This window comes from Felis catus, chromosome C1 (assembly GCF_018350175.1).
Source record: "Felis catus isolate Fca126 chromosome C1, F.catus_Fca126_mat1.0, whole genome shotgun sequence".
Lineage (NCBI taxonomy): Eukaryota > Metazoa > Chordata > Mammalia > Carnivora > Felidae > Felis > Felis catus.
In genome coordinates, this window is record NC_058375.1 from 151,656,842 (window position 1) to 151,672,431 (window position 15,590).

The 15,590-nt window shown below is 36.4% G+C and overlaps 1 protein-coding gene across 6 annotated transcripts in view; it reads right to left on the minus strand.

Annotated features, from left to right (window-relative positions):
* KCNH7 (potassium voltage-gated channel subfamily H member 7) overlaps positions 1-15,590 on the minus strand; it is a 646,875-nt gene that overhangs the window by 78,737 nt on the left and 552,548 nt on the right. For all 6 annotated transcript variants that reach the window (XM_045033871.1, XM_023259396.2, XM_023259395.2 and 3 more), the window contains one exon: positions 1,688-2,113. In XM_045033871.1, the coding sequence (XP_044889806.1) occupies positions 1,688-2,113 (426 nt within the window). The remainder of the gene's footprint in view (positions 1-1,687; positions 2,114-15,590) is intronic.

Here is a 15,590-nt window from a genome sequence, read left to right on the forward strand (position 1 = left end):
AGCAACTACTCTTAACAATCCTATTTACTTACTTATTTGTTCATCCATTCTTCTATTTCACCAAGTTGAAATTTAATTTGCTGTTGGTGTACATATTTTAAAGTTTGGAAGAGTGAGACTTTATTCTATTGTTTACCAATAAGAACATATTTGGTTTAAGTACATGGCTCACCCATTGTAAGAAACTCATAAAGATAAATATCTATAAAGAAGTATTTCACTTTCTTCCCTCTTACTTAACAACCAAAGTTAGGAGTATCTGACATGAAAAATTCAACTGGTTTAAGAGCAGCTAACTTTTTTTGAGCATATTTCTAAGAGTTTCACATGCATTATCTCCCTAGATCCTCAAATTAAAAATAAGTAAATAAAACAATGTAAGCAGGGGGGTAATATCATCCTTACAGAGGAGGAGAGTCAGGCTTGAGGCTTTGTGTGAGGTTTGTAGAACCAGGAAGCATATATTGTTCATTGCCCTGCTCTTAACTGCTCAGAGTTTGACAGGCAGGGTCTGTAGGACAGAATTTACTTCTAAAGCAATTGTTCCTCTTGGCAGAGGAGGATTCCTTAATCGGTCAGGGAGCAAACATCTGCAGAGGCATTTTTGATATTTGATCTCCTCTTGAAAAAAAAAAAAGAAAAGATGCAGTTTACCCTGAATTTTAAAAATTCAACACACTGAGGTTATCTTTTTTAAGTTTATTTAGTTACTTTGAGAGAGAGAGAGAGAGAGAGAGAGAGAGAGAGAGAGAGAGAGAGAGAGAATGACCTGGGAGGGGCAGGAAGGGAGGGAGGGAGGGAGAGAGAGAGAGAGAGAGTGAGAGAGAGAATCTCAAGCAGGCTCCAAACTGCCAGCATGAGACCCGATGAGGGGCTCGAACTCACAAACTGAAAGATCATGCCCTGAGCCGAAATCTAGAGTCTGACACTTCACTGACTGCACCACTCATGAGCCCTCACATTGAGGTTATCTTTCCCAAGCCATTCCCTTAGAATTACTTTCACATCTTCTGTAAATCCTTCCATGACAGAACCCAGGAAACTTATTTACAATAAAAATCAGTGGCAATTAAGTGGAGGGGACATTAGGAGAACTTCTTTTGGATAAAAGAACCTTTTGAGAATCTGATTAAAGTTATGGACTCTCTCCAGAAAATGCACACTGTACATGTACTTGTCAGATTTCCTTGAAGTTTCCAACTTTATAAGATATTGGGGACACAGAAGTATTTTCCAACATAGATATTATTTAAGAGAAAGAGTTTTGAACACGACATTTCAGGAGATGCCTCTTCTACATAATTTGAACATAAACTAAGCTCTGGCTGTCTCAAACTGCAATTATGAGTTAAGAAAGAAAGAGACTTTATACCCATGAAGTTAACATGTAGAGACTTTACATTCGGGAAATGTGTTATGTGTTATGAAACACTTTTCCTACAGTCTGTTTTCTTGGTTAAAAGATAAATAGTCTTTAGTATCTCTTAGTAGAAAAAGAGAGAACTGTGAATTGTTTGCACTGGCAAAATTGTTCCATTTCATTTTATAGCATTTCCAATGAAGTGAATTTCATCTCTGAGATATAGGACGTTTGTAAAGCAACCACTTGTGGTTTTTTGGCAGTCAAGATAGATGCACTTTGGTAATTGTGATTTTTCAGAAAATAAGAGTCTTAAGCAGCTCTTACCTCATCAGAACCAGATCCAAAAATCAGCAAGTCAAAAGGAATTGCTGCCACCATGTCGATCAGGAACCAGCCTTTGAAGTAATGTATTGCTATTTTGGCCGGGTCACTTACCACTTCTTCATTCTGATTTACATACGTGGTTCTGAAGTTTATTAGAATATCTATGATGAACATAATATCCACAATCAAGTCCACCACATTCAAAGGGCTACAAGAGTAGCCGCATTCTCGTCTTTTCTGCTCTTCTCTGTCATTGAGGAGAAAGGCTGCAGAGTAGGGCGTGAATATAGCAGTATATATGACCAACAGCAGAATAAGCCAGTCCCAGACTGCCTTGAAGGGGCTGTAGTGCAGTATTGTAAACTTGTTGATACGTGGTGTCTGGAGTTTATATTCTGGCAGGACATCTGCTCCTAAAGAGAGAACCTGAACACAGAAGAGAACATTACACAGTATATAAAAATGTCATTATGTAACCTCTTAACCTATAAAAATATTAAGGTAATTAGACGTCAAAATCGATTAGGAAGAATGCATGTAATTGTGACATGTGTAAGTAAGAAAAACACGTACATTGAAACGAACCCAAATACCGCCCCCCCCCCACTATGTGGCATATTTGACCCCAGAAAACTCCATTGGTATTTCTTGCTAAACATGATTTGCACTGAAAAGGAATGGATATTGTCACTCTGACAGCAAGGAATGGTTACGGGTTCCTTTGGAACATACTACTACTCAGAAATAAAAACACACACCCGTTTTTAGAAAATCATAAAATCAGACTGATACACGAGTAATTCATTTTCAAGCCTTAGAAAGGATTGTCTGTAATGAATAGAAACAGCCTACTTGGATCCAGATTCATATTTAATTTACACATATTTAATTTATAATTAAACCCTGATAAATTAAACTCAACTCATTGAAATCTTTAATTACAATTTTTCCACCTGCAATCTGTTTTTAACCTTGGGGGGGGGGGGTTGCAGAAAACACAAGAGATTAAAATAAACACAAAGGAGTCTTTTTCCTAAAAGGTTGACAGAATATTTTATAACCTGGGGCAAATGTACTTTCACCCAAACTCCTCCATCACATGTAGAGAATCACGAAAAGACAATGGTGCAAAGAGATGTTCAGAATATCGATCTGGAAATGTTGCAAGATTATTATCACCAAGGGGTACGTAAACCCTGAGATTTGTTCTACATAACAAGACACTGGGTAAAATAAAATAGCTCATCTTTTAGAGTCTTGATTGATCTGAAAAAAATGAGCACTCAATTTGAATCATAACCCAGTAGAAAATTTCATGAGTTGGTAATTTTTTTAACTTTTTAAATGTTTTATTTTTGAGAGAGAGAGAGGGATAGAGTGTGAGTGGGGGAGGGGCAGAGAGAGAGAGAGAGAGAGAGAGAAAGAGAGAGAGAGACAGAATCCAAAGCAGGCTCCAAGCTCTGAGCTGTCAGCACAGAGCCTGATATGGGGCTTAAACTCACAGACTGCAAGATCATGACCTGAGCTGAAGTCAGACACTTAACCAATGGAGTTACCCAGGTGCCCCCATGAGTTGGTAATTTTAGACTAAGTTTCAAGAACAAAGCTCAAAACAAAAAGGTTACCTAGCTACCTAGAAAATGTAATTAGTCTAAATATACGGGTTTACAAAAAATAAAAAATTTTGATGACTCCACAAATGGCACATAAAGACATGTTTTAAGGGAGCAGTGAGTTATTAATCTTGTATTAGGAATATCCCACCTATACACAATGGCCCTATTTCAGAGTTAATTTCACTAAATAAATTTTCTTAGGCTAGATTCTTGTAAATACAGCTAATATATGCTCATCTTTGCAGTATGAACCTCAGGCAATCTCCTATTGGTTAGAGAGTATTATTTTTGCATTCTTGATAATTCTATCCCTGTAGGTTTTAACTTGATTATAACAACATCTTAGGCAAATTTCATTCTTAAATCTTATTTTCATTGTCACATTCCACACCTTTTTTCTCCACATATAATGAGTTACCATTCTTATTTTAAAAAAAACTTGAGAAGTATAGTAACAACCACAAGTGAGGTACAACATGATTTTTAAGTATACCAGAAGAGTTCAGTTAAAATAGGCAAAGATGTTTGAAGATAAGAGCTAAACTGATTTAATTCAGTTAAAAAAATAAATAATAATAATAACAAATCAATAATAATAATGAACTTAACCATTTTTTCAGTCCAGAGTAAATCTGAACAGGAAATAGGGCTTTATTTTAAGCTATTATGAGAAAGGACAGGAATTAATTATTGGTAAAAAAAAGAAATCTAGAAAAAAAAGTGATTTCATTGTTTCTGGAAGACTAAAAATCTTCAGAGTCCAAGATTTCAATCTCGATCTCTAACTCTAAAGAGGAATATGTTTGGAAAATCTGTCAGTTGATGAGTGCAAACTGATAGGACTCTAATCCTGTAACGGTCAGTACAGAAAACAAGCCTATAACATTTTGGTCCAGAAAGAATGGATCAGCTCTTAAGATGTCATTATATAATGTCCTTTTCTAAAAACAAAACAAAACAAAGCAAAACAAAAAAAGCAGGGAAGATTCGGAGTGTAAGAAGTAAAACCCAAAGCCTTATTTTGCCTCTCAAAGTCATCTAAAACATGGACCTATTATATCTTTCCAGTTCCCTCTCTCAGTAGATTCTTTTATGCACTCTGACAAGTCTTGGCTAAAATTTTTGAACTGTGGAGATCTTACCAAATCCCTAAATTCACAAATATCTCTCATTAAAAAAGGGTATATAGTTATTCAAAGAGAATGCCCAAAAAGTCATTTTTAAAGAAAGGGATATTTGTCTAAGTTTGTTTCCTGCTTAAGTGACATGCCCCTGATACCAACCTCCCACAGAGGGCAGTTTGAATACTTGTTTTAGCAGAAGTCTAAGTTAGAATGCATTCAGCACAATGGAGCATCCCCTGAGAAGTGAAAACTGTGGATGGAGCCCTTTCCATCCCACACATGCAAGCATTCTTTTAACAGTTAGATAACCACTGTGCTAAGAGCTGGAGACTGAAACCTTGGGAAGATACTGTCCTAGACATTGCAGAGTTTACAGTCTACTGGGAGAAAAAGACATGCAGAAAATGGGAGCCCTGCTGAGGTCCACTTGGTTCATTTCTGGGGTTGGTGGTGGTGCTGATGAAAGGGGCCTCTAAAGAGGACTTTGAGGGAAGGATGTCACTTGAACTAAGACTTCAAGTGGGAAGAAGAAAAGAATGCAGCTGGGGAATGAGGATACTGGCAAGGGAAGAATAGTACAGGTAGAGGAAACAGAATGAACAAAGGTAGGGAAGCATGGAATAATCTGTTGTGTGTTGAGGAATTACAAGCTGCCTTATGCTGCTGATGGATAAAAGGCAAGGGAAGTTGTGGTGGGGATGGCAATGCCGAGAGACAGTGACAGGCTGTGGAAGATCTAATGTGATAGGGATATCTAGCTTTCTCCTATAGGTCAGTTTCTCACACTTGAATAAAGTACAGACTCCTTTTAAGGGAAAGATACTTATTACAGGATCTCAATGGTAACGGCTATTATTTTTATTTATAGTGTTAAGGAAATACATGCAAAAGTAAAACGAAGTTAAAACTCCTTATGTTTATACCTCTTAATATGACTGTTGTGGGTTGAACTGTGAATCCCAGAAAGGTATGTTGAAGTCCTAATCTCCAGTACCTGTGAATATGACCTTAGTTGAAAAGAGGGTCCTTGTAGATGTAATCAAGGGAAGACGAAGTCATCTTGGATTGGGGTGGGCCTTGATGCGATAACTGTTATCCTTATAAAAAGGGAAATTTTGGGGCAGAGACACAAAGAAACAGAGGGATGATGCCATGTGACAATGGGGGAAGATATAGCTGCAAGCCAAGAAACACAAGGAATGGTGGTAGCCACTAGGACCTGGAAGAAAAGCCTGGAACATATTCTCTCCCAGAGCCTCCAGGAGGAACCAACCTTGTCAACATCTTGATTTTGAACTTCGAGCCCCCAGAATTGTGAGACAATAACTTCTGTTGTTTTAAGAAATCCATTTTATTTTGCTATGGCAGCCCTAGAATACTAATACAATGACAAAAAATGACAATAGATGAATTACAAAATATTTGCAAGCCAATGAATTCAAACTACCATCACTAATTGAGTATTTGACACATCTGTAAGTCAAAAACTGTTGGTGTTTGGCTACTGTGTGGGGTTTGATCTAAGGGGTAAAATATTTTTCTCTATTCTTAACCTCAGTGCCTTTATATCAGGTATGCTGTCAAAATACTTCAAAGATTGGAGTCCTAGGTGGCTCAGTCAAATGTCCAATGCTTGATTTTGGCTCAGGTCATAATATCATGGTTGTGAGATTGAGCCCCACATTGTGCTCCACACTGACAGCAAAGGGCCTGTTTGGGATTCTCTTTCTCTCTCTGTGTCTCTCTCTCTCTCTCTCTCTCTGCTCCTCCCCCTTCTCAAAATAAATAAATAAATAAATAAACAAAATACCACTTCAAAGTTTTTACTGTTATTTTAGGGTAATCTGATCTAACTCTTAATTCAAATTTTTCTCCTACTGGGCTTCAAAAGCCCATTTAAATCATGTTCCTTCATACTGTATAAAAGTCTTCGCTTACCTGAAGTTCAGTTTTGCTTTGGGGCATTATTAAATTTTAAATTTAGTGATTATCTACTCAAATGATTTTTGGAACCGCTTCAGAAAGTTAATCCATTTGTTATATTTCAATATACCTATTGATAGCTAACCATTGAAATTTGATAAATATAGCAATGGAATGTGTTTTGACAATGCATTTGCAGTAATTGGTATGGTACCAAATTATATGGTACAAGTTCTTTTGATTTCTGCATGGGTATGCCTGTGTTATATAATCATTCAATTCTCTCATGAATTCTACTAGCCAATCACTTCAAAACTTTTATTTATAGAGCATATTTTAGCACCATGAGGTCTCATTATAAATCCAAATGTGGTCATAGGCACTGAAGTCAGGTAGCACTCTGTTATTAAGTGATTATCTTACTGAGTCAGATTATTTTGTTGTTTTGAGCTTTCACCAACATACACAAATTTTTAAGATTTTCTGGAGGAACTTATGGCTGTTTGAGAATATTCTTTTCTGTGAATATTGGTTTAAGAATTGTTAAAGGTTACCATACAGAGAAGGCAAGGTGACCAAATTTAGTTTTAGATAAATGCATCTGGCAATGGAAAGCGGGAGGAACCAGAGGGGGCAGGACTAGAGGCTTGGAGATAAATTAGGACTTTGGTATGGAAGAAAAATAGACAAATGCAGAGAGATCAAGAAAGCCTGTATTAAGGAAAGGTGGCAGAGATTGAGAAAAGGACACTTTTGAGAAATAAATGCATCTTCAGATAAGGATGAGGAGTAAGGAAACATTTGTTTCTTTGTGGTTTCAATGAGTTTTATTATAGCCTATCACAGTAATATAAATCTATGAAGGCTAACCCATTTATGGAATAAGGCAAAGAGTTCTAGACTTTACTTATTTTATTTTCAAATTTTATTTAAATTCTAGTTAGTTAATCTACAGTGTAATATTTGTTTCAGGAGCAGAATTTAGTAATTCATCACTTACATTATAACCCCAGGGCTCAACACAAGTGTCCTCCTTAATCCCTATCACCCTTTAGCCCATCCCCCACCCACCTCCCCTTCATCAACCCTCAGTCTGTCCTCTATAGTTAAGATTAAGAGTCTCTTATGGTTTGCATTCCTTTTTTCCCCCCTGCCCTTATGTTCAACTGTTCTACTTCTTAAATTTCACATATAAGTGAAAGCATATGGTATTTGTCTTTCTCTAACTGACTTATTCTGCTTAGCCTAATACACTCTAGCTCCATCCATGTTGTTGCAAAAGACAAGATTTCATTCTTTTCATGGCAGAGTACTATTCCATTGTGGATATATATATATATATATATATATATTTGGGATTCTCATATATATATGTGTGTGTGTGTATATATATGTATCTACATATATATATGTATCTACATATATATATGTGTATCTACATATATATATATGTATCTACATATATATATGTGTGTGTGTGTGTATATATATATATATATATATATATATATATATTCTTCTTTATCCATTCATTAGTTGATGGACTTTAAATGTGAAGATCTGGGTTTAAATTCCAGATACATTTTTTTCTTGTAAGTAATTTAATCTCTCTGGATCTACACTTTTTTGTTTTGTCTTGTGTTTTCATCTGTGTAATGGAGATAGAATCTTTGCTCAAATTACCTCTCTATACAGAGCTACCATATCACATTAGGTAATTTCTATAAAAGTAGCTGATAAAATGGGAAGTATTTACATAAAGTAATTTCATTATTGTTTAGAATTCTAGGCTTACTTAATTATATCTTGATTCAGACAAATCAACTATAACCAAAACATTTATGGACCAATTGGAGAAAGTTGGACATTGACTAGACATTGATAATATTAAGGAAATGTTTAGTTATCTATTCTCTGGAACACACTAAACCAAAACATAGTGGCTTATAGAGTGGCTCTCTATGGATGAGAAATTTAGGCTGTGCTCAGTTGAGCCATTCTTCTGCTCCATAACAGTGTCAACTGGGGTCCCTCAATGATGTTTAGGTGTGGCTGAGCTTGTATAGAGAATCCAGAAAGTCTTAACTGATATTTCTAGTACCTTGGTGGGGATAGTTGTAAGGCTGTCCTCATGACAGATGCTGGAACAGCTGGGTGGCTCTTTTTTTCGAGATAAATATAGATATAGATAAATATAATCCAAAGACATGTATCTATATTTACTTATCTAGATATAGAGAGACTTTTTATATATACAGTTTTTATAGAAACTGTGTGTATATATAGAGTTATATAGAGAAACATATAATATAAAGGCTCTGTGTGTATGCATATATATGCATATGTGTATATATATACATATACATAGATACAGTTTTTATAAAAATTATATATAATTTCTTCATATAGTCCCTTTTCATGGCACTTTTCCCTATGGTCTCTGCAGCAGGGTAGTAATATGTCAATGTGGAGATTCAGTTCTCCCAAGAGAGAAATAGAAACATCCAGCCCTCTTAAAGTCAAGGTCTAGGTATAGTACAGCATCATTTTTGCCATATTCTATTAACCAAAGCAGTCACAGGCCAGCCTAGATTCAAGAATATGGAGGAGTAGACTTTACCTTTTGATAGAAGAATAGCATAGATGCAGAAGGAAGGAATAAATTATGGCCATCTTGGAAACAAACTGTCACAGGAATTATTGCCAATTGTTTTTAGGTGTGATGATATTGTGGTTATTTTTTACTAGTATTTACTTTTTAGGGGTACATAGTGAAATATTTTATGGATAAAGTGCATTTGGGAGTTTGCTTTAATATATGGAATAACTGTGGGGCATACATTCCAAGACCCGTGGTGGATTCCCCCAAACTACAGACGGTACTGAACTCAATATATATATATATATACACACACACACATATATAATTTTTTCCCTATACATACACTCTTATGATAAAGTTTAACTTATAAATTGGGCGCAGTAAGAGATCAACAACAGTAACAAACAATAAAATAGAACAATTGTAATGACATGCTGTAATAAAAGTTATGTGAATGTGGTCTCTCTCTTTCTCAAAATATCTTATTGTAGTTCACTGACCTTCTTGTAAGGAAGTAATAACATGTCTATGTGATTAGATGAAGTGAGATGCATGTATAGGTATTGTGACATAACATTAGGCTACCATTGGTCTTTTGTGATAATCAGACGATCAGACAGAGGGTCATCTGCTTCCAAATTATGGCTGACCATGGGTAACTGAAACTGAAGAAAGCAAAGCTTCAGTTTTGGGGGTGACTGTAATCCAGAGAGGTGGAATGGAAGGCAGAGAGAAAGTCTGGTTATATGTAGCAACGTTAGCCATATGTTGACTATTACTGAAATTGGGGGGTGGGCATATAGTATTCCTTTTATTTTCATAATAGTCCACATTTTTTCACAATAATAAAAAAAGGAATTTTAGAAGTTCAGCCAGAAAAGCCTAAGATAATTTGAGGATGTAGTTTCCTGATGGAAAAAAAAGAACTGGGTCTGCACAAATCACAAAGGCTCACTCTTATCAGAAATGAATTGGTTCCTTGCTGGGTAAGCTTGGATTGCTGTTTTTACAACAGAATGTTTAATGTGCTCTCTGTACATCTCATTCATATTATGTCGGCCTCCATCCATCTACACAGACTACACACAATGCCAACTTTGCCAGCCTTCAAATGTTTGCCTTTAAAGTCCTGTCAAATTGGTGGCTCAGACAAATCATGTTACACGAAGACAGTTGAACATGCTAAGTCTGCAGATGCTCATTCCTGTGAGTATACTTGGCTACTTTGTTCATTAAGTTAGATTAAAAAATACAGCCACATCTCAGAGACCCATTAGGTCAGACCTTGTCTTGAAATACTTTTACTTTATTAACAATTCATATTCAAACTTCAAGCTTTCATTCTGGATTGGCATATGTATGCTTTTGCATTTTTCCTCCTTAATGCTGCCACTAAACACAATGTTTATGTTAGTTAATGTCATTTTGGTAAACATTGGCATTATATAATCCTATTATAATCCATTTCTAGGAAATAATCTATATTGAGAAATCAAACGGTTTAATTTCTTTTTTGTTTAAAAAACATGACAATCAAACATGATGGGAATGCAAGCTGGTGCAGCCACACTGGAAAACAGTATGAAGATTCCTTAAAAAACTAAAATTAGAACTACCCTATGACCCAGCAATTGCACTACTAGGCATTTATCCACAGGATATAGGTGTGCTGTTTCAAAGGGACACATGCACCCCCATGTTTATGGCAGCACTATCAACAATAGCCAAAGTATGGAAAGAGCCCAAATGTCCATCGATGGATGAATGGATAAAGAAGATATGGTATAGATATACAATGGAGTATTATTTGGCAATCAAAAAGAATGAAATCTTGCCATTTGCAACTACGTGGATGGAACTGGAGGGTATTATGCTAAGTGAAATTAGTCAGTCAGAGAAAGACAAATATCATATGACTTCACTCATATGAGGACTTTAAGAGACAAAACAGATGAACATAAGGGAAGGGAAACAAAAATAATATAAAAACAGGGAGGGGGACAAAACAGAAGAGACTCATAAATATGGAGAACAAACTGAGGGTTACTGGAGTGGTTGTGGGAGGGGGGATGGGCTAAATGGGTAAGGAGCACAAAGGAATCTACTCCTGAAATCATTGTTGCACTATCTGCTAACTAATTTGGATGTAAATTTTAAAAAATAAAAAATAAAATAAAAATAAAATAAAATAATCAAAAAAAACATGACAGTAAGAGTTCTTTCATTAATTACAGTCTCCATTTGCCTCCTTGCAGAAAACTGTGAGTTTAAAATTTCAGTACAGGGGCACCTGGGAAGTTTGCTTGGTTAAGCTTCTGGCTCTTTATTTTGGATTAGGTGGTGATATCACAGTTTGTGAGTTGGAGCCCTGTGTCAGCTTTGTGCGCTCTCTCTCTCTCCTTCTCTCTCTGCCCTTCTCTCTCTCTCCCCACCCCCCCCAAAAAAGAAAAATAAAATAATATAATGTCACTTCATACTTCTTTGGAAATAGAATAAATATATAAATCATAAGTCACAAGTAAGTTAATACTAATCATGAAAGTGCTTTAGAGCCATTATGTTGGAAATGACATAGTAGGCAGGCAAATATTTGTTTTAAAACTGTGAATAGGATTCTAAGGTGCCAGTGATTGAACAGACAAAGGCTGCTACACAATCTAGTACGTTTCCTTAAGAGAGCCAACTTCTCCCACACATTTGAGAAATAACATACTTGAGAAACATAAAACATGATTAATTGAACTATTATAAGGATTCTCTTTTAAGAGTGAAAGAAAAAGGGAAAAAACCTCTCACTATATAAAAAGGGGAACTCCATGGTCTCCAGAAAGACACTTCTATTTTCTCTTCCCTGAAACCACCAATTAAATGTACAGTTTAACACAGACTAAAATATGGTTTTCTTTACCAAATTCAGTTTTTCTTCTTGCTTGCACATTGCTATTTGTTTAACCTGTAACAGTTCAGTGTTATATAAAACCAAAATCTTTATACAAAATAGCACTATTTATTCAATGAAGATCTACTGCGAGAATTGTGTGCGAATACCAGGATTAATAACTACTCTTCTCTTTTGAAAAGTGCAATAGGGAACGATTAAGCTTTCCAAAAGATTATACAGTACTTTTGGCAGCTGTTAAACGCCATGCTGAGGTGTTGGTAGAAACTGCTCATCTGTTATTTATCCTTTACTTGGGACTTGCAGTTAACTAATAGGCTAGCTGTATTTTTATCTATCGGAAAAAGTAGTAACAAAATGAATCAGAGAGGTAAGATAGCATCAGGAAAGATTTAAATTCCCCTGGCTTTTCAGGGGATGATTTAACAAGTCCAGCAAAATCTGAGTAATTTTCCTTAAAACAGGCAGCCCCACTGATGATCACCCAAATATTTAAATTAAAAGATGCAAAAGATCCACACAATAAAGTCTGTCACATCGGAAGCTTTTTAAACAAATAAAATATAGGACTTAGGTAGTAGAAACACTGCAGCTGTTCATAATCAAAGAATTTTCTAAGGCTTAGGTTAAAGTAGACATCTTACAATTTGTGCCTGTGTGTGCATGTATATGTTTGCAGGTATATCTGGCTGAGTCGGATGACAGTACAATTTTGTAAAAATCAGAGTCATGTAGGCTCAGTTAAATGTTACGATTAGTGTTTTGTTTTGTATGTAATATATATGCTAGTAGAAAAAATATCTGCTGCTCAAATTTTGTGACTCAGTATGAGAAAGAGTTTAGATAATATCTTCAGCATTCATAATATTCATAAATTACTGGAAACATATGTCTATTAAAAAATTACAGGTTCTTTCAGAGCCATAAACTCTTAACTCTCACACCAATGGCCAGCTGGACACGGCCTTTGGTTTTGACACCCCACTTCTGGGGTGATCGTGGCCGATCTGGGGAGCTCGTGGTATCACCTTATTGCTGATACCAGATGCTCTCTGGCCTGTTTGCTTCCTTGCCTCCTCTCTCTTTCTTTTCTTGTGGAAAATTCACACATGCACTCTTCTCTCCATTTCTTTTATCTTTATTTTTAAATGGATCTGATTTAAGGAAAAGGAGCACGTAGCACACTAGTTTGTAAGTAAACCTTTCACAAATGCTTTTCAAAAGCACAGATAACTAAGAAACAGACTTAGAGATGGGAAAGGGAGATACAGAGTTTAGCTAGGATACCTGGAGGTAGACGTTCCAGGTGCTAACAGGAGAAGATGCCTGGAAGATAGAAAGTCTAAGATAGAACCCCCAAGGGGGGTGGAGCTCAACATTTCATCCTGGATAGGCAATGGCTGAAGTTCTGGAAAGTGGATTCATTTGCCAAGAGAGTATAAAAAGAGAGAGAATATACTGAGAATAACTGAATGTGGGAAAAAGAAAAAGGGCATAGCCAGTATTTCTGGGGCTTAGCATGGTGACTGGAATACATACATAGTAAGTATGCCAAAGAGTGGGCATGTCTGTAGCTCAGAAAGAGAGAGAGAGAGAGAGAGAGAGAGAGAGAGAGAGAGAGAGAGAGAGAAAGGGAATGGAGATGGCAATATGGAAAATACATGAGAGAAAGGATTATGGTAGACAGCTGCTGTGCACCAAAATTTGTTGTTCTTCCTTCCATAGATAGAGTTGCTGCTGCTAGAACATGTCTGCTTAGCCCCAAATGACATTCCCAATCCTATTTGAATCTAGGTATGTGTATGTGTCTGATGAATAGCACTTCTTGGCTGAAGCTTCAAAGAAGCAGGTGTTATCTTTTCCTGCTCTCTCTTTTTCCTTACATTTGGTAAGCACAGATGTTTCCGAGGCCTCGAGTCCTTAAATCCAGTGGAATGGTGGAGCCTCAAATTCAGGAAACTTTGTCACCAAATTACAAAGGGAAAGAAAATCACTCACTGCACAGGAATATTGGCTTCTGCAATTGCTTGAGCATGAAATATAATACTGGGTAAGCTACAGTAATATGGGTGTTTATTAGTTCCAGCAGCTAGCATTACCCTACTACTTGGATCTTCCTTGGAATATGCTGCAGAGATTAACACGGACTCCCGACAGATAACTCCTACACATTTTATCAATGCTTTGTCTTTGAGAAAGAGGGCAGTTAATACTGAATATCTTTCACATTAGTTACCAGGCTCAGTACTGAATTATAGCATTCAATTCTCTCAACAGCTCTTTTAGATAAGCATAATTATCTCCATTTTTATAGGGTAAGAAACTGACTCAGAGAGACTGAATCACTTATTTGAGTTCTCAGAGCCAACTATAATATTATCAATCATAATATTCTCTAACTTTATTGAATGCCTATTATTTACTGAAAATGATATGGGCAGTATCTCATTTAAATGTCACAGTTGTAGGTATTTATTGTGGGCAGAACTGCATCCCCAACCAAAAGATATGCTCAAATCTTAACATCCAATACCTGTGCATGTGACTTTATTTGGATACAGGGTCTTTGCAGATATTATCAATCAAGTTAAGATGAGTTCACACTGGATTGAAATGGAGCCTAATCCAATGTGACTTCTGTCTTTGTAAGTAGAGGGAATAAACACAGAAGCAGATCCACAGGAGAATGTCATGTGGCAATGGAGGCAGAGATTGGAGTGATGTATCTATACACCAAGAAACACCAAGACTGCCAGCAACACAGAAGCTAAGAGAAAGGCACGGAACAGATTTTTCCTTAGAGGAGAGGGAGAACATTCTTCTGCTGGTAACACCTTGATTTCGTTTTGAGCCTTCAGAACAGTAAGTGAATAAATATCTATTGTTTGAAGCCACCTAGTTAGTGGCAATTTGTATGACAGCCCAGAAAACTAAGACAGTGCTATTGTCTTTTTCACTCTACAGATGTGACTACTGAGGTTAACTAACTTCCCAGAGCTGTCTGGTTCCACAGTGTCTGTTTTCTTATCTAAGCAGTATACCAATATTCAAAATATTTTTTAAGGGAATAAAGTCTGTGTTTTTTGACCAGAAATTCTGTTTCCAGAAGAAGAAATTCTTTTCTTTTTTTTTGTTTTTTTTTTTTAATTTATTTTTAAGAGAGAGAGAGAGAGAGAGAGAGAGAGAGAGAGAGAGAGAGAGAATATGAGCTGGGCACGGGCAGAGAGAGAGGGAGACAGAATCCACCAATCAGACTCCAGTCTCTGAGCTGTCAGCACAGAGCCCAACGCGGGGCTCAAACCCATGAACCACGAGATCATGACCTGAGCCAAAGTCAGACGCCCAACCGACTGAGCCACCCAGGCGCCCCAAAGAAATTATTTTCTAAGGGTCTGTGTGAATGTTTTCATAGTTATCAAATACTTTCTAAAATCCTAATCACCTGTGACAAAATAGTAAAGAGACTCATGTAGAACCACTTCTCGTCAAGAGCCTAAATGCCACTTGTTTGGATGGATATACACGTGTAGGACATTGAAAAAACAAACAAACAAACAAACAAACAGAAATGTTAGATGGCCATGATGGCACCAAAGATAAAAACAAAGATAATTTCCATGAATTAGTAATCCATAATCTGTCAAATATTGCTGAACAGGACAGACTCTGGACTGAAATAGCCCTGTTACATATCCCAGCTCTGCCATGGCCATTTCATTTTGAGCCTTCAGAACAGTAA